General features: G+C 45.8%; 1 protein-coding gene across 1 annotated transcript in view; it reads left to right on the forward strand.

The window, feature by feature from the left end:
* The window catches only part of LOC124738352 (probable cytochrome P450 304a1), a 157,110-nt gene that overhangs the window by 96,551 nt on the left and 41,667 nt on the right, over positions 1-18,892 (forward strand). The window contains exons 3-4 of the mRNA XM_047248602.1: positions 4,007-4,170; positions 10,810-11,094. Of these exons, the coding sequence (XP_047104558.1) occupies positions 4,007-4,170; positions 10,810-11,094 (449 nt within the window). The remainder of the gene's footprint in view (positions 1-4,006; positions 4,171-10,809; positions 11,095-18,892) is intronic.

The raw sequence follows: 18,892 nt of genomic DNA on the forward strand, positions 1-18,892 counted from the left end.
GCATGATATCTATTGATATCACCGCACAGTGACCATAAACAAAGCACAAGGACAGACGCTTCGTGTCGCGGGCGTGGACCTTAGTGTCAGCTGCCTTTCGCACGTTCATCTCCCCAATCATAATACTTCGAACGTTGTATACAAAGAAGCTTTATAAGTCAAAAATAAATTGCATGCATGTGAAGTCTTCGATACAGCTGTATTCTTTTGAATTGGTTGGGATTTCAAATTTCTTGCTTTATGTTTGAAGGTAGCTTGTTGAAGACTTTTACACCAGAGTTCCCAGTCAACCATGAACAGGGGAGTCAAAGTCCAGATGAAAATTGTTTATAGGTATTGTATTGTGGTTGTGTACATTACAGTTTAGCTGAAACTAAGTTTTATTGTCAGTGCCTAAAGTCATTAAGTATTAAAGGTATTGGGAAATGAGTGTAAGAATTCCAAGATCTTTAAAAAAGGCTTCTGTGAGACTTAGCTGGTCATTTATTGACTGTCTGCAGCTCTTGTAAGTGTTAACACCCGTCTTACTGAACACCAAATTAACTGCCGTCTGGAACATTCTGACAAATTAGCCATACTTTAAATGCGAACACCTTAGGTTAGGCTTTACCGTGACTGTTGTTGACATTAAATGAAACAACAAGTTTACTGTTACCAGTCACCGTTTTAATTTATTTACACGACGCGTTTCAAAGGTTTAAACCTCCATCATCGGGTGGATTTACATTACTTAGTATGACATTTGTGTGTGTGTTGTGTTACGACTTTTGGAGGAACTTGTGGCACTGCCTAGTGGAGAAACAAGACACTATTTCAGAACACGGCTTTAGATTTCTTCTGACAAAAAATTAAACTGATATCTAATGGTAAACATAAAATAAGTAAAATAGAGTACCTCCAGAGGTCACAGGTTCCTATTCGCTGTCGTAACACATCACATGTATACTGTCACATTTGTTACAAATGTGACAGTAATAATGGAAATAAATAAAACGGTGACTGGTAACAGTAAACTTGTTTCATTTAATGTCAATAACAGTCACGGTTAAGCCTAACCTAAAATGTTCGCATTTAAAGTTAATCTGCCCAGTCAGGCAATCAAGGCTATTTTCGAGTACAAAAACAGTGCAGAAAAGGTCGCAATGACGACACAACACACACACACTCCAATAGGAATTGTCTCAAGAATAACTTCATTCCAAATACAAATGTGACAGTATACATGTGATGTGTTACGACAGCGAATAGGAACCTGTGACCACTGGAGGTAGCCTACTCTATTTTACTTATTTTATGTTTACCATTAGATATAAGTTTAATTTTTTGTCAGAAGATATCCAAAACCATGTTCTGAAATAGTGTCTTGTTTTCCACTAGGCAGTGCCACAAGTTCCTCCAAAAATCGTAACACAACACACACACAAATGTCATACTAAATAATGTAAATCCACCCGATGATGGAGGTTTAAACCTTTGAAACGCGTCGTGGAAATAAATAAAACGGTGACTGGTAACAGTAAACTTGTTTTTTCATTTAAAATCAGCCATAGCAGAACGGTGTTTTCAGTGATGGACACCACGAGCTAAAACTCAGTGGGACGAGCGTGTTTGCGATCACAACGCATTATCATGCGCGCTTACACTGATCAGCCAGACATTATGACCACCGACCTACTATTGATATCAACCCGTCCAGGTGACAGGAGCGTCAGCTGGCGAGGAAGGACTGCTAGCCAGACAAACGGACGGTGCATGTAGTATCAGTGAGCGTGCTGTTCGTGTGTGGAATGGGGAAGCCGCGCGATCTAGCTGAGTTTGGCCCAGGACAGATTATGATGGCCCGGAAGTTCGGCAGAAGCATTTCGGAAACTGCACTACTTGTTGGTTCTACGAGGAGTGCTATGGTGAGTGTTTTTAACACGTGGCGAAACCAAGGTGTAACCACATCCAGACGTCGTGTGGTCGGGCGGCCTCAAAAAAGAAAAAAAAAAAAAAAAGGTTCAAATGTGTGTGAAATCTTATGGGACTTAACTGCTAAGGTCATCAGTCCCAAAGCTTACACACTACTTAACCTAAATTATCCTAAGGACAAACACACACACCAATGCCCGAGGGAGGACTCGAACCTCTGCCGGGACCATCCGCACAGTCCATGACTGCAACGCCTCAGACCGCTCGGTTAATCCCGCGCAGACTGGTAAAGCAGGACAGGCGGTGAACTGTGGCGGAACTAACATCAGACTTTAATGGTGGGCAGAGTGCAAGTTTGTCTGAACACACACTGCACCAAACACGTCTAACGATGGGCCTCCTCTGCCGACGACCCATGCCGGTGTCAATGTTAACACTACGATATCGGCAGCTACGATTGAAACGGGCACTTGGCCATTGGCACTGGACATTGTGAAGTGGCAGGGCGTTGCATGGTCTAATGAATCCCAATACCTTCTTCATCATGCAGATGGGACGGCGCGAATCCGTCATCTTCCAGGGGAGCAGCTCCTTGACACCTGTACTGTGAGACGGAGACAAGCTCGCGGCGGCTTCATTATGCTCTGGGAACATTCACGTGGACATCCATGGGTCCAGTGGAGCTTGTGCAAGGCATCATTACGTCCAAGAAGTATCGTACACCGGTTGCAGACTACGTTGTTTCCTGATGACAGTGACACTTTTCAACAAGATAATGCGCCATGTCAACAAGGCCAGGAATGTCATGAAGTGGTTCGAGGAATATAGTGGCGATTTCCAATTGATGTGCTGGCCCCCCAACTCCCCAGATCTGAACTCCAGTTAACACATCTAGGACGTGATAAAACGTGGCGTTAGAGTTCGTCGCCCCTATCCCCGGAATTTACGGGAATTAGGCGACTTGTGTGTGCAGATGCGATTCCAACACCCTCCAGTGACCTACTAAGGCCTCACTGTTTCCATACCACGACGCGTCGCCGCTGTTATCTGTGTCAAAGGTGGACAAAACGGCTATTAGGTATGTGGTCATCATGTTCTGGCTGATCAGTGTATACAGAGGCCATGGAGATTCACAAACACCGTAATAATTTTAATAGAAAAAGATAAGGTATTAAGTTAGATAAAAGATGGATGTCGACTTTCCTCCAACCGAATGACTGTCGACGACTTTCAATCGAGAACGATGGCGCAATCAAAGATAATCACGCAATTGGCTTCACGTGACGAGTGGTGGTGCCCTCTGTGCAGCTCTATAAATGCGACTGCCCATCGAGCCTTTGATGCAGTTGCCGTTTTACCTCCGAAAGTGTCTCCAGCAGTCGGAGTCGAAACATCGAGCAGTAGTTTTACATATCGACCACGGGCTCACAGCCCAGAAGTTTCAACAGATGCTCAACTCATTTGATGGAACTTCATTCGATTACCCTTGTTTTACTTTTGCTTACGTTCATCTTATAACCTGTTTTCAAGACACCAACATCTTCATCTATGCTATGCAAAACACTGTGGAGAGCATGGCAGAGGGTACTTCCGACTGCACAAGTTATTAGGGCTTATTCCCGTTCCATGCTCGCATGGAGCGGGGAAAGAAATGACTGTTTAAATGCTTCTGTGCGCACTTAATTAATCTAATCTTGTCCTCAAGATTTTTAATGGAGCGATACGTAGAGGACTGTAGTCCAGTCTTTTCAAGATATCTTCCAACTCCTTTGCTGTCTCTGATAGAGTTACAGTGTCACCGACAAACATCAAGGTTTGTAACTTCGCCTCCTTGAACTTTAATCACCTTCCCAAAATTTCTCCGTGATTTCTGTTACTGCTTGCTCAGTGCACAGACTGAATAGGGAATATGCTAAAATCCTGCCTCATTACCTTCTCATCTACCGTTTCCCTTTCATGTCCTTCGATTCTTGTAACTGCAATATGTTTTCTGTATCGAAGCCATTAGTTCAAAATGTGTAAAGAATTTTCTATTTCCTGATACCAACTAGCTTCCAGGACATCGGCTGCACACATGTCTGTTGTCGCTCTGCAGGCATCTTCTTCACGGATGGCCCCCAGTGGCTGGAGCAGCGGCGGTTTTCGCTGAGGAACATGCGGGACTTCGGGTTCGGCCGTCGCTCTGAGAAGCTGGAGGCCGAGATGGCGGCGGAGTTGCGAGACCTGGTGGAGTTGATTCGAGGGGGCCGCGAAGACCAGGTGGGTCGAGGTCTCTGTCCGTCTCTCTGCTAGCCTACTCAGCTGGGTGGGTTCGTCTGCTACGACTCTAGATGACGGTCAAGGTTGCTTTGCTGCCAGATTCTCCCTGTCGCCAAACAATGCGCCAACAATTTAAAAAGAAAATCTCCCCGATTTCGGCCATAAGCTGCTCCAAAATGACTCAACAGAAATGTATAGGATAGCTGGCAAGATTCTAAAACTGCCACTGCTGGTACACAGTTGAGCCAAAACTTTACGTCCATCTGCTGTACAGCGTGTTGGTCCAACTCTGAAACGCAATACAGCAGCGATTCTGCTTGTCATGGATTCGACTAGTCCTTGGTAGGTTTTCAGAGGTGTACGGCACACATATGTACGCACAGGATACGCAGTTTTCCTAAATTATGGACGGCTGGTTTGCTGGGCGGAGCTGACGCCCAACAGCATTCCTGATGTGTTCCGTTAGGTTCAGATCAGGCGAATTTGGTGGCCAAGACGTCAATATGAGTTCAGTATCATATTCCTCAAGCCAATCTAGAACAATTCTTCCCTGACGACACGGAGATTTTCCTGCTTGAAGATGCTGCCGCTATCAGGGAAGACATCAAACATGAATGGATGCAGGAGGTCTAAAGTAATGTTTACGCAGTGCACAGGTGTCGCAGTGTATTCAGTTACCACTGCTAGCCGCATAAAAGCGCAGGTTAATGTCCTCCGTAGCATAATACCGACCACACCAGCATGCATCCGTGGCGCAGTGAATGCTTCTAGCAGCCGTTCCCCTGGATGACGGCGTATCCGAACACGACCTGGTGAATGAAGAAACGTGACTCATCAGACCAGGTGATATGATATGTTTCCATTGCTCCACGGTCCAGTCTCGATGATCCAGTACCCACTGCACACGTAATTGATGGTGAGGTTGGGAGCACGGGAGCCACATGTTCAGTAACGTGTAGTGAATGGTGTGTTCCAGAACACTTGTGCCAGCACCGTCATTGTCCTCTGTCGTCAGATCTGCCACTGGTCGCCGTCTGTTCTGCCTCGGACAGCTGGCGAGCCTCTGACCTCCATGTTCTCTGATGAGGCGTGGAAATCCAACACCTTGTCGCCTACTCATGGTTTCACCATCCACCGGCAACTTTCATTACATGCTCGCGATAATAGAACGCAAACTGTCAACCAATTTCGCCGCATCCGAGATGCTCCTTCCCAGAAGCTGAACCATCACAGTCTGCCTGTTGTAACAATAACGCAGTGCCAGTGTAAGAGTTCTGCAACAGGTACACGAAATAAATTACTCCACTACAAGAACACTTATTTATGGTAATTCGCAAATACCTTAACATCTATCTCACATTACGCATTTAATCTGTACTGACTGAGAACTGAGTTTGTTATCGATAGTCACATCCAGCAGTAACGCTTGTCCGGCGGCTAAATCCGTAGCCACGTCACTGCGCTATGGATGGTGACGATTCAGATAGTTGTGCCTGTTTACGTTAATGCCATATTCTAGTATGGCAGTTGCTATTTCCAGACGAATTCTGCTGAAGAACTGGATCCCAGACAACTGACTATCCACCATAGACTGAACTCACTGAAGACTGAACACTGAAGACTACTCGCCGATGTGTGTCTGGCACACTGGCAGGTGGCACGTTAATTCACCGTGCAGGCGATTGGTTGTTGCTGTTCCTGCAGATCACAACTCCTTCCAGTCGTCTCTCCAAGCACATCGCAGATACGATGGAGGGGAGACCTAATCAGCGGAAGTAGCAGCGTGAAACACAACATTAGACATGGTCAATGTCGCTTAAGGCAGTCGATTTCCCCACTTCTAGCTCCTGTCATCACTAGAATGATTGCCTAGTTGTCTCTGTTAAAGTCACGTGCCTGCAAAGCCTCCAGGCAGCACTCAGACTTGCCGTGGGCAGTGGTCGTGATATTTTTGCTCATTAGTGGATTATGGCAATGTTCAGTAAAGGCTCGCATTGTCACTCTGCTGTATACAAAATCATCATCTGTGAACAGCCCCACAGAGCTCCCGACGTTATCTGCTAGATCATTAGCATAAAATGTAAACAATAAAGACACTACACTGAGGTGACGCAAGTCATTGCACAACGATACGCACATTTACAGATTGCGCTTGTATCCCATACACAAGGTATAAAGGGGAGTGCATTGCCGTAGCTGTCATTTGTACTCAGGTGATTCATTTGTAAAGGTTTCCGACCTGATAATGCCCACACGACGGGAATAAAGACTTTGAAAGCGGATTGGTAGTTGCAGCTAGACCCATGGGATATTCCATTTCGCTAATCGTTAGGGGGGAATTCAATATTCCGAGATCCACAATGTCAAACCTGCGCCGAGAATACCAATATTCAGTTATTATCTTTCACCACAGATGACACAGTGGCGACGGCATTCACTTAACTACCGAGAGCAGCGGCGTTTGCGTAGCGTTTTCAGTGCTAAGAGACTGCGCAGAAATCAATGTGAGACCTACGACGAACGTATCCTTTAGGACAGTGTGGCGAAATCTGGCGTTAATAGGCTATGGCTGCAGACGACCGTCTCGGGTGCCTTTGCTAACAATACGAAATCTCCTGCAGCGCCTCTCCTGGATTCATGACCATATCGGTTGGTCCTAGATGATTGGAAAATCGTGGCCTGGTCAGATGAGTCGTAGTTACAGTTGCTAAGAGCTGATGGTAGGGTTCGAGTGTGGCGCAGACCCCACGAAGCCGTCAACCCTAGTTATCAACAAAACACTGTGCAAGCTGGTGGTGGCTCCATAATGATGTGGGCTGTGTTGCGTGGAATGGACTGGGTCGTCTAGTTCAACTGAACCGTCATTGTCTGGAAATGCTTATGTTCGGCTACTTCGAGACCATTTGCAGCCATTCATGGACTACATGTTCGCAAACAATTATGGAATTTTTATGGACGACAATTCACCACGTCGCTGGCGCACAGTTGTTCGCGACTGGTTTGAAGAACATTCTGGACAATTCGAGCGAATGATTTGGCCATGCAGGTCGCCCGAAGTGAATCCCACCGAACATTTATGGGACATAATCGAGAGTTCGTGTACAAAATCCTGCAGCAGCAACGCTTTTTTAATTATGGACGGCTATAGAGGCAGCATGGCTCAATATTTCTGCAGGGGACTTCCTACGACTTCTTGAGTCCATGCCGCGTCTAGTTGTTGCACTACGCTGGGCAAAAGGAGTTCCGACACGATATTAGGAGAAATACCATGACTTTTGTCTCCTCAGTGTATAATACTGCCTTGCGATATTCCTGAAGTTACTCTTAATCTCCTTGATTTGACACCTGTTAACAACAACAATGCGTTGAGTTGTATCTGCCAGGAAGTTCTTAATCCAATCACTGAGTCGGTCAGATATTCCGTAAACTTGCGTTTTGTTCTCTTGGTAATAGCTCAGATCACAGAACTCTTTCCGAAAGTCAAGAAACACAGCTTCAACATGTGCGCCGTTATTTACAATCTATGAGATTTGGTCGATGAATGGAATAAGGTGAGTTTCAAAGAATCTCAGTTTTAGCAGAATCATTTTCAATCCCTATAGAGGAGATATTTATTCTTGAAAAAGATAATAAAACATGAGTGTATAAGGGGTTCCATAATTTAACAACAAACAGAGGTCACTGATATAACGCTATAGTTCTGTGCATCTGTCTGCCGATAGTGCATCTAAGAGGACCTAGATTGGCCGTCATAAATTATGCTTCTTACGTACTTAAGCGAAGCAGTCCCCTTTCTCCTCAGCGATAAGTGAATGAAACGGAAGTCAAATTTTTACACTTTCAGTTCAAAAATTTGATATTACCCGTTATGCAAAAATTGACATTGCTTGGACGTTTAAGGAGTGTAACTTCCAGTTCCCGTTTTTATCAGAGTCAAGGCTGTCAGACAGATGCATAATTTTTGGATTTCTGAAAAAGATTTGACTCAATATCTCACCTACGCTTATTATCGAAAGTGATCGTATCGGGTATGAAGCGAAATTTGTGACTTGACTGAGGATTACCTGATAGGAGGGACAAGGGATGTTACCTTGGATGGTGAGTCATCGAGGGAAGTAAAAGTATTTTCAACTATGGCATAGGTAAGTGTGCGGGACCCTTTCTGTTCATGTTGTTTATTAATGACCTTGCTGGTTTGACGTAGATGATGCAGGTATCTATAATGAAGTAGTTGCACAAAGATTCAGGCAGACGTTAATAAGATTCTGAAGTGGTGCGAAGATTGTCAAGTTCAGAAGTGTAAAATTATGTGCTCTAATAGAATTAATCTCTAATGGAATCCCGCTAATGAAATTACTTATAACAGTACTATAGTCTGCAAAAATAATCAATTCTGCTTCATGAATGTTCAGTGTAAGGTCGTTCACATACACACTGTCCATCCAAAAAGTTTTCAGACTGTTTTTTTTTTTTTCCTGGCATATAAGCGATGTTAGTGCAGTAACTATGTTGGCAGCTGAAACTAACAACTGTAAACAACGGATTGCATTCGAACAGCCAGTTGTGGAAATTGGAAATTTGTGGTAAGGTCTTATGAGACCAAACTGCGGAGGTCATCGGTCCCTAAGCTTACAAACTACTTAATGTAACTTAAACTAACTTACGCTAAGGATATATCTCTCTCACACACACACACACACACACACACACACACACACACACATATGCCCGAGGGAGGACTCGAACCTCCGACGGGGGAAGCCGCGGTTTTGAGGAGGCAGTGTTTTAAGAGTGGAGTACGAACATAGTGCGTCAACATTGTTGTGTCACAAATCTCAATTGAGAAAGGTCGCTATTCAAGTGTTCAAAACATTCTCCAGAATTTTTTGAAGCGTGTGCAAAGTTTACTCCTCACATCGTGAATTCCGAAGAAAAACAACACCTCGTGCACGACTGCCGCGAATTGATTGAAATGGAAAACGTAGGCAACTATATTCTAGAAAAAATCATCACGGGTGACGACACTGAATATTTGCACTACTAAAGCACCCACTCCGTCTTCAGGCCACGAGCGGCCTATCGGGACCATCCGACCGCCGTGTCATCCTCAGGGGAGGATGCGGATAGGAGGGGTGTGGGGTCAGCACACCGCTCTCCCGGCCGTTATGATGGTATTCTTGACCGAAGCCGCTACTATTCGGTCGAGTAGCTCCTTAATTGGCATCACGAGGCTGAGTGCACCCCGAAAAATGGCAACAGCGCAAGGCGGCCTGGATGGTCACCCATCCAAGCGCCGACCACGCCCGACAGCGCTTAACTTCGGTGACCGCACGGGGACCGGTGCATCCACTGCAGCAAGGCCGTTGCCATTTTCACTACTAACTTACCAAAAACGCAGAACTTCGCGTGAAAGGTCAACACTTTGATAACATAACCGACACTTTATTTTGTATTACACTGAGGGGACAAAAGTCATATCACGTCGTACTTTCTTTTGCTCGGCGTGCTGCAGCAAATCGACGTGGGATGGACTCAACAGGTCGTTGGAAATCCCGTGCAGAAATATTGAGCCATGCTGCCTCTACAGCCTACTATAATTGCGAAAGCGTTGCTGGTGCAGGATCCTGCGACGAACTGATCTCTCGATTATGTCCCGTAAATGTTCGATGGGATTCATGTCGGGCCAAACCATTCTCTCGAATTGTCCAGTATTTTCTTCTAACCAGTCGCGAACAATTGTGGCCGTGTGACACGGGAGCATTGTCATTGATCTATAAAAATTCCATCTATAGCCGAACGTAACCGTTTTCAGTCAATGATTAGTTCAGTTGAACCAAAGGACCCAGTCCATTCCATACAAACCACCACCAACTTTCACAGTGCCTTGTTGATAATTTGGGTCCACGACCTCATGGGGTCTACCCCACACTTGAATCTACCATCAGTTCTTACCAACTGAAATCGGGTCACATCCAACCAACCCGCGTTTTCCAGTCATCTAGAGTCCAAACGATATGGTCACGAGCTCAGGTGAGGCGCTGCAGGCTGTTAGCAAAGACACACACACTTTGGTCGTCAGCTGCCGTAGCCCATTAACGCCAAATTTCGCCACACTGTCCTGGCTGAAACGGTCGTCCTACGTCCCACATTGATTTCTGCCCAGCCTGTTAGCACTAGGGACTCTACGCAAACGCCGCTGCTCTCGGTCGTTAAGTGAAGACCGTCGGCGACTGCCCTGTCCGCAGTGAGAGGTTATGCTTGAAATCTGATATTCTCGGCACGCTCTTGACTCTGTGGATCTCGGATTATTGAATTCTCTAACGATTTCCGGAATGGAATGTCCCATGCGTCTAGCTCCAACTACCAACCTGCGTTCAAAGTCTGTTATCTCCCGTCGTACGACCATAGTCACGTTGGAAACTTTTTCACGTGAATCACCTGAGTATAAATGACGGCTCCGCCAATGCCCTGCCCTTACATTGTGTGCGCGATACTACCTCCATCAGTTTATGCGCATATTGCTACCTCATGACTTTTGTCACCTAAGTGTAGTCCAGTCTGAACCTTTTGAGTGGACAGGAAATAAGTAAAAGGAGATGAACCCTACGCTACAAGTGACACTGTGTGTCGTTTCGGCAGGCGGTGGTGCGGCCGTCGTCAGGTGCGAGCAGCGTGCTGCTACCGGAGGCGCTGGCGCCAGGCTTCATCAACGGGCTGCTGCACGTGTACACGGGCGCGCGGCTGCCGCGCTCCGCGGACGCCACGGCTCGCATGCTGGGGCGTGCGGCGCTGCAGTTCACCAAGGCCAGCGACACCACGGGCGGCTTCCTCACGCTGCACCCCTGGCTGTCGTGGCTGGCGCCGCGCCTCTCCGGCTACCGGGACCACGTCCACAGCTCCGAGAAGATGCGTCTCTTCCTGGAGGTCAGCAGAGCTTCTCACAGCGACAGTTCACTCACGTAGCACATGCGACGAGGGTCCCTCGCTGTCATGTACCCACACCAAACTCCCAATTTCTACAAGGCGAAAATTAACCATTAGAACATTTTCTGACTGGGTGAAATATGCTGACATTAAAGGCAAGAAACTATATCCCGATTTCACTTTTGCCAGAATTCTGGAAAATTTTAGGAAAGGCGACTCACATACGGCTTCTTAACCATTTGACCACAAATGTAACGGGTAGTCAAAAAGTTTCTGTTCGAAGACCGCACGGTCCCGAGTCGATATTCCAATCAGGAAAAATCGCCGTGAGCATTGAGGCAATCATCCCACCAATGCACCAGGTTGAAGACACCCATTTGGTAAAAAAACTGCGTCATGCTGAACGAAGAAGTGCGTAACTGCCTGCTGCACATTCTCGTCCCACAGGAATCGTCGACCCGTCAAGGCTTTCTTTGAGGGACTGAATGCGTGATAATCCCATGGGGAGGGATCACTTCTATAGGGCAGGTATTCGATTGTCTCGCACTTGAGTGAGAATGGCTTCCCAGATCGACTGGCGTCATGTGTCGAATCGTGACCAGCACGAAAGTTGGCGCACCATTCTACAATGACAGCTTTCGACAGATATGCTGCCCCATACACATTCTTCTTACAGGGCCAGTTTACTCACACAGCACATGTTACGAGAGTCCTGCGCTTTTAGAAGCCCCACGCCAGATTCCCAATTTATTTGACCCGAAAATTAGCCATATAGAAAGGGTATCAACTAAAGACGGATTTCACTTTTGCCAGAATTTTCGGAAATTTTGTAAAAGGTAATGCACAGTCAGCTTCTTAACCATCTGACCACGAATATAAGGGGCAATCACGAAGTTTCCATCCAACGGCAATACTGTCCAGAATCGCTATGCCAATCAGGAAAGATCGCCCTGAGCACAGGCGATCATCCCAGCAATGCACCAAATTGAAGACACCTATTTGATAAAAAACCGCATCCTGCAGTGCATAGAGGTCCATAACTACCTGCTGCACATCCTCGTCTGACAGTAATGGTCGACCCTTTGAAGCCTTTTTAAGGGACTGAGGGCATAATTATCACATGGGAAGGGGTCGTAACTATAGAGCGAGTGCTCGAGTGTCTTCCACTTGAGTGAGGCTGGCCTCTCAGATCGACCGGCGTGCTCTGCCGAATCGTGACTAATCTTCTTCCCTTCCTTCCGATTTGTGAGATGCATGGAACTTGGTGCACCCTTCCACAACTGTGGTTTTCGAAAGGCAAGCTGTCCCATACACATTCTTCATTCTCCGATAAACGTCCACTGGTGTTTGTCCTTTGGCAGCACATTGGTTTGGATGCATTTGGTAATAGCGTCGCAACGGTTCACCTTTCCACATTACTGCACACACATCAGAAAGACACGAGTACCACACTAGTCCCTTGCCTAAATGTCACTGCTTCGATACCTGCATCTGACTTGTGCTACGTTGCATATAGGCTACAACAATGCATTCAAACGGAAACTTTTTGATCGCCCCTTATAATATACAGTCCAAACCACAGTTTGCATTTTTGAAAAGTTTGGGTACTGAGAAAGGCTGCGTGATTCTTACTAACACTTAAAAACCTCCGAATTCTGTAACTGACACTCAGACAAGTGATTGGGAAAACAGCAAAAGTTGTTGACAAATGTTGAACAAGTCACTTCACCAGATGACGTACACCACCGCACAAGCAGCGGTTGAGCAGTTGAGCGGTTGAGCCCAAGTCAAGCATTCACGTCCGTGTGGCTCTGGGCCCACGTGAGCGACTTTAGTGCGTGGAGCTCAGGGTTAGAGTCTTGCGTCTGTCAGGTAGTATTTTCTGCATTGCATTGGACAGTTTTGTATTTATTGTGAGATAAGATTTATCATTTTACTTGCCGGTCCCGCTGGTTTATTGCAAAGTACAGAACAACAAAAACCTCCCACATTGCGTCACAAGTAAATGAGTATCCTAACCGACTCATTACCAGAAGATGACCTACGTTTTCTTCACTGAATAATGTCTTTAAACAAAAAAAGAAGGGTCAAAAGGAAATAATCACAAAATAAGAACGGCTTTTGCTTGGTTACAGTGAGGACAATAATTTTGTACATTAAATGTATACAGACAACCATCAACTGTAGAATGGAATGACAACAATTAAAATTTGTGCTGGGCCGGGATTCTAGCTCGGATTTTCCGCTTTTCCAAAAAAGAAAAAAAAAAAAAAGAAAAAATCCGTGCACGGCTCACAGCTAGACCCGAGCTTCCATATGTCGTTAACAATGCGTCTGCAACCTGTACTCGTACATCCATTATGTATATTCCTGACATGCATACATAGCCAAAAGAGCTTTGCATCGTAATTTAGGATAACACAGGCACTGCAGTATCGTATTTATCCGCCGACATTTAAGTAAAATGTCTCACCTGTACGGGAACGTACATAATGGATGTTCGAGTACAGGTTGTAGACGCATGGTTGACATAATACGGAAATCTGGGTCTGGCCCCGAGTGGTGCACGGTAAGCCAGATGGTACGGCGACCGCTCGCGACATGCGGGAAATCCGGGTTCGAGTCCCCGTCCGATACAAATTTACGTTGTTATCTTTACATTCTACAGATGACGATAGCACATTTTCGCAATTGCTATTACATTTAATGACATCTTGGGTATTTAATCCTCTACTATTGGAGCACTACCGGTTTCGTGGCACTAAAAGCCACATCTTCAGGTGAATGTCTGTATAACAATAAATCAGAAGTAATAACAACCCTTAGATATACACCGGTATGGTAGATTATTATACGATTTTTAAAATTATTTTAAAACATACTAAATCTTTTACATGAGAGTATCAAGATGTTAGTACTCACATAACTAAAACATTAGAGGGGAAAAGCTCGTAACCTTTTCACCTAACAATAGTTGTCCGTCAGAACATGCATGCATGTCCAAAGGAACTTTGTATGATAATTCAGAATAACACAGGCACTGCAATATTGTACCGTAATAATTTTGTTACTTCTGTGTTTACAACAGATTACATTTACGAAAGGTGTTCGAAATTTTTACAGTGTGTATGAATGCAAGTATTGCATCGCTCAATCATCCCTTCACGCGAAAGACCAACCATTGCACGTGCGGCGAGGTACATCATCTGGTGATGTCATACGTTCAACGTTTTTCATCCATTTTTGGGATATTTCTCGACCTTTACGACCTCATGTGTCTTACGTTAAATTACTTGTCTCAGCGTCATCTACGTCGCTTTGGTTTTTTTTAAACATTAATAAGAGTCATCCTGTATAGTGAGAATACACTTAATTTATTACATAATAAATTGTAAGTTGCAGTTCTCTGCTGAGATTAGTCAAAAGTGTCTAACTATGTACATCACATTATCCTTTTAAGGAAATTAGAATACTGTGGCAACGCGGGCAATGCTTTGAAGGTGTTCAAGTTATACCTCGTAAGCAAGAAACAAAGAGTGTCAGTAGGACAAACCAGTGTCTTAAGCTATCAGTCATCAGCAGCTTGGGAATTAATTATGATTTCTGTCCTACATCGGTCCATCTTAGGGCCATTACTTTTTCTTGTCTATAGTAATGATCTCTTACCAGTTACAGTGCCAGATGCAAAGAGGCTTTCTAATGATACAATAACTGCAATAAGTAGCAAGCTGAATACAGTTTTAGAAAGGACTGCTCATGATATTATCATGTACATTAATAACTCACAGCCATCAACCTTTCAAAATATTCACTGCTCGCAGTTCATTACATGCACGAGGTTTCCAACCAGTATATTCATAAAGTATGAAGAAGAGCAAATAGAAAAGGATGACAGTGTAGAATTCCTGGGATTATAACGTCACAATAAATTTGTTTGGGAGAAGCATGCCACAGAACTGCTGAAACGGCTAAATAAGTCCTAATGGTTAAACATATCCTTATTTGGAATGTGAATGTTATCACAGGTGACATAAAATTACAATAGGTAGATTACTTTGCTTACTTTCTTTCCACAGTGACATTTGTTAGACTACCATAATTTTTGGGGAGCTCTTCAACGCAAAGTAGAAGGTTGTTCAAAGAATTGGGCATACGACCTACGTCTTCTGAAATTTGCCGTATATAACATTTGTTTTTCCAACAAACAGCTCAGTTTACAAAATACTAGAACAAGAACAATCTACATAAAGAGTTAAAGGCTCTTACTTTAATCCAAAAAGGGACCCACACACTGGAACATCCATTTTTTCTGTTGCATGTTTCGTTGTTATTCTTAATTTAAGTTTCAGTTCCGTACACATTATTTTTCCTTCTCTGTTTTTCACATTCTCCCATTTTCTCTGTTCTTCCATTTTTGAACATATTTTCCGTTACTCATTAGGAAATGAAAAGAGAGGAAACAGTGATGGGAGAGACAAAGTGGCAGTGAAAGAGAGAGAGAGAGAGAGAGAGAGAGAGAGAGAGAGAGAGAGAGAGAGATGAAGACAGCAACAGTGGGAGCCAAAGAGAGAGGAGATATTGATCGTCAGTGACAGACAGTGGACGTAAAAGACAAAGTGAGATGGACGGAGATAGAATCAGAGGGATCAAAAGAGAGAGGAGACAGTGGAAACAAAAAATACAACTCAGTGGAGACAATATACACTCCTGGAAATGGAAAAAAGAACACATTGACACCGGTGTGTGAGACCCACCATACTTGCTCCGGACACTGCGAGAGCGCTGTACAAGCAACGATCACACGCACGGCACAGCGGACACACCAGGAACCGCGGTGTTGGCCGTCGAATGGCGCTAGCTGCGCAGCATTTGTGCACCGCCGCCGTCAGTGTCAGCCAGTTTGCCGTGGCATACGGAGCTCCATCGCAGTCTTTAACACTGGTAGCATGCCGCGACAGCGTGGACGTGAAGCGTATGTGCAGTTGACGGACTTTGAGCGAGGGCGTATAGTGGGCATGCGGGAGGCCGGGTGGACGTACCGCCGAATTGCTCAACACGTGGGGCGTGAGGTCTCCACAGTACATCGATGTTGTCGGCGGAAGGTGCACGTGCCCGTCGACCTGGGACCGGACCGCAGCGACGCACGGATGCACGCCAAGACCGTAGGATCCTACGCAGTGCCGTAGGGGACCGCACCGCCACTTCCCAGCAAATTAGGGACACTGTTGCTCCTGGGGTATCGGCGAGGACCATTCGCAACCGTCTCCATGAAGCTGGGCTACGGTCCCGCACACCGTTAGGCCGTCTTCCGCTCACGCCCCAACATCGTGCAGCCCGCCTCCAGTGGTGTCGCGACAGCCGTGAATGGAGGGACGAATGGAGACGTGTCGTCTTCAGCGATGAGAGTCGCTTCTGCCTTGGTGCCAATGATGGTCGTATGCGTGTTTGGCGCCGTGCAGGTGAGCGCCACAATCAGGACTGCATACGACCGAGGCACACAGGGCCAACACCCGGCATCATGGTGTGGGGAGCAATCTCCTACACTGGCCGTACACCACTGGTGATCGTCGAGGGGACACTGAATAGTGCACGGTACATCCAAACCGTCATCGAACCCATCGTTCTACCATTCCTAGACCGGCAAGGGAACTTGCTGTTCCAACAGGACAATGCACGTCCGCATGTATCCCGTGCCACCCAACGTGCTCTAGAAGGTGTAAGTCAAGTACCCTGGCCAGCAAGATCTCCGGATCTGTCCCCCATTGAGCATGTTTGGGACTGGATGAAGTGTCGTCTCACGCGGTCTGCACGTCCAGCACAAACGCTGGTCCAACTGAGACGCCAGGTGGAAATGGCATGGCAAGCCGTTCCACAGGACTACATCCAGCATCTCTACGATCGTCTCCATGGGAGAATAGCAGCCTGCATTGCTGCGAAAGGTGGATATACACTGTACTAGTGCCGACATTGTGCATGCTCTGTTGCCTGTGTCTATGTGCCTGTGGTTCTGTCAGTGTGATCATGTGATGTATCTGACCCCAGGAATGTGTCAATAAAGTTTCCCCTTCCTGGGACAATGAATTCACGGTGTTCTTATTTCAATTTCCAGGAGTGTATATACAGGCTTAGACATCTAGACCCTCCCAGACCGACGTACTTTAACACGCAGGCATAGAGGAGGGCGCATTTTGAACCGAAATTTGAAACACGTAGGTGCAGGGATAAAATAAGTTGGACAGCCAGAATTTTTGAGCTGCCGGGGTATGGTGGAGAGAGCGTGAGTAGGAAATAAAGACAAAAGGAGAAAGAGTGAGTGAAAGAGGAGACAGTGGCGGTGGGGTGTACTGTATATCAATGGGAGAAAAAGAAGACTGTGGGCGAGAGACATACATGGATGTTATGTCCACACTATAACACAACAAATATTCCGTGATAACCAAATTTATTTGACCTTCTGTCACTCAAAACAAAACTTAAGTTCGACTATACAACATTTCGCTGGCTGTAACGCCAAGGAGAACTCAGAGTCACTAGTAGAGAATACAAGTCCCAAACCACTACCAACCAGTCGATACCGACGCGTCGCAAGTTTCCAGCCAGGGAGGCCACGGTACGGTTCGGTCGTCGTGAATCCAGCAGCCAGGTAGTAACACAGTCATCGGCGAAGATTGAACTGGTTAAACGGGTTCAGGGAGCTCGCTTAAATCCGCAGGTTCGGCCAATCAGAGTGTTGGTAGATGGCGCCCTTATACGGTTGCTCACTCTGGTGGCAAGGGCAGCGCCGCCAGGGTAATCCGTATCGATAGTGGTGTGTACGTTGCCGCTAACCCCGCGACGACGCGTTCACTGGCGCCAGTTGTTGACACCGTGTGCGGCGCCAGCGGCACTCGCTGTGTGCCGCGCGTGTTGTAGCACGCCGCGCCGAGTTGAAGGCTGCTGTGCGGCGGCTAATACGACAATGCACAGTGGCAGTGAGTGGGAGATGTTGAGTGCGAAAGCTTAACGACACAGAAAGACTCCGCAAAAGGATTTAGAGCGCGAATATGTTCACATACCAAAATTTTTGGTGACGAAGACGGAATGAATATTGAGGTAGTTGGTTCCCCACTTCTCTGTTAGGCTTTTAAAGGGGATGTAGATGTAGAGGACAATATTCGCTTCTGCTGTGCGCCAGCAAGAGAATTTTTCAGCTATTATTATTAGACCACATTTTACATATACGTAGCAAGTACGCACGGGAGATTAACTAGAAAACACTCTAATGTCCATTCTATGTGGTCTGTTTGCTGTGGTCGGCCATAGTGCCGCTTTGATCGTACTGCAGGGGCAGTTTTTATACACAGGCCTGTTTTTATACACAGGCCTGTTTTTATACACAGGCCTGTAATGTCACACTTAACGATACAGATAGTTTGAAAATGGACGCAGGTGTCCTAAACTAGTCACCACCATGAAATAAAAAAAGATATTTCTCATTGCAACTTCTGACACACCAACAGCCATTTATTTCAGTATTTTAGTTGAATCTGGTGATACTAATGTTTTAAAAATCCCTATAAATGTGATAATAATTATGGACACGAATTTAGTGACAGAGTTTTCGACATGCTTTTGAGTGACTGACTAATTTTTAGAGTTCCTGGCAGATTAAAACTGTGTGCCGACCTGAAATTCTGACTCAAAACTTTGCCATTCACGGGCAGTGACTGAGCCAAAACAAGATCTGCCATCACAGCTTTACATCCACCGTTATTGGGTCGTGAGTAGTGCCTGGGTAACTCAGTTGGTAAGGCAAGCT

Source organism: Schistocerca piceifrons, chromosome 1, assembly GCF_021461385.2.
Source record: "Schistocerca piceifrons isolate TAMUIC-IGC-003096 chromosome 1, iqSchPice1.1, whole genome shotgun sequence".
NCBI classification, from domain to species: Eukaryota; Metazoa; Arthropoda; class Insecta; order Orthoptera; family Acrididae; genus Schistocerca; species Schistocerca piceifrons.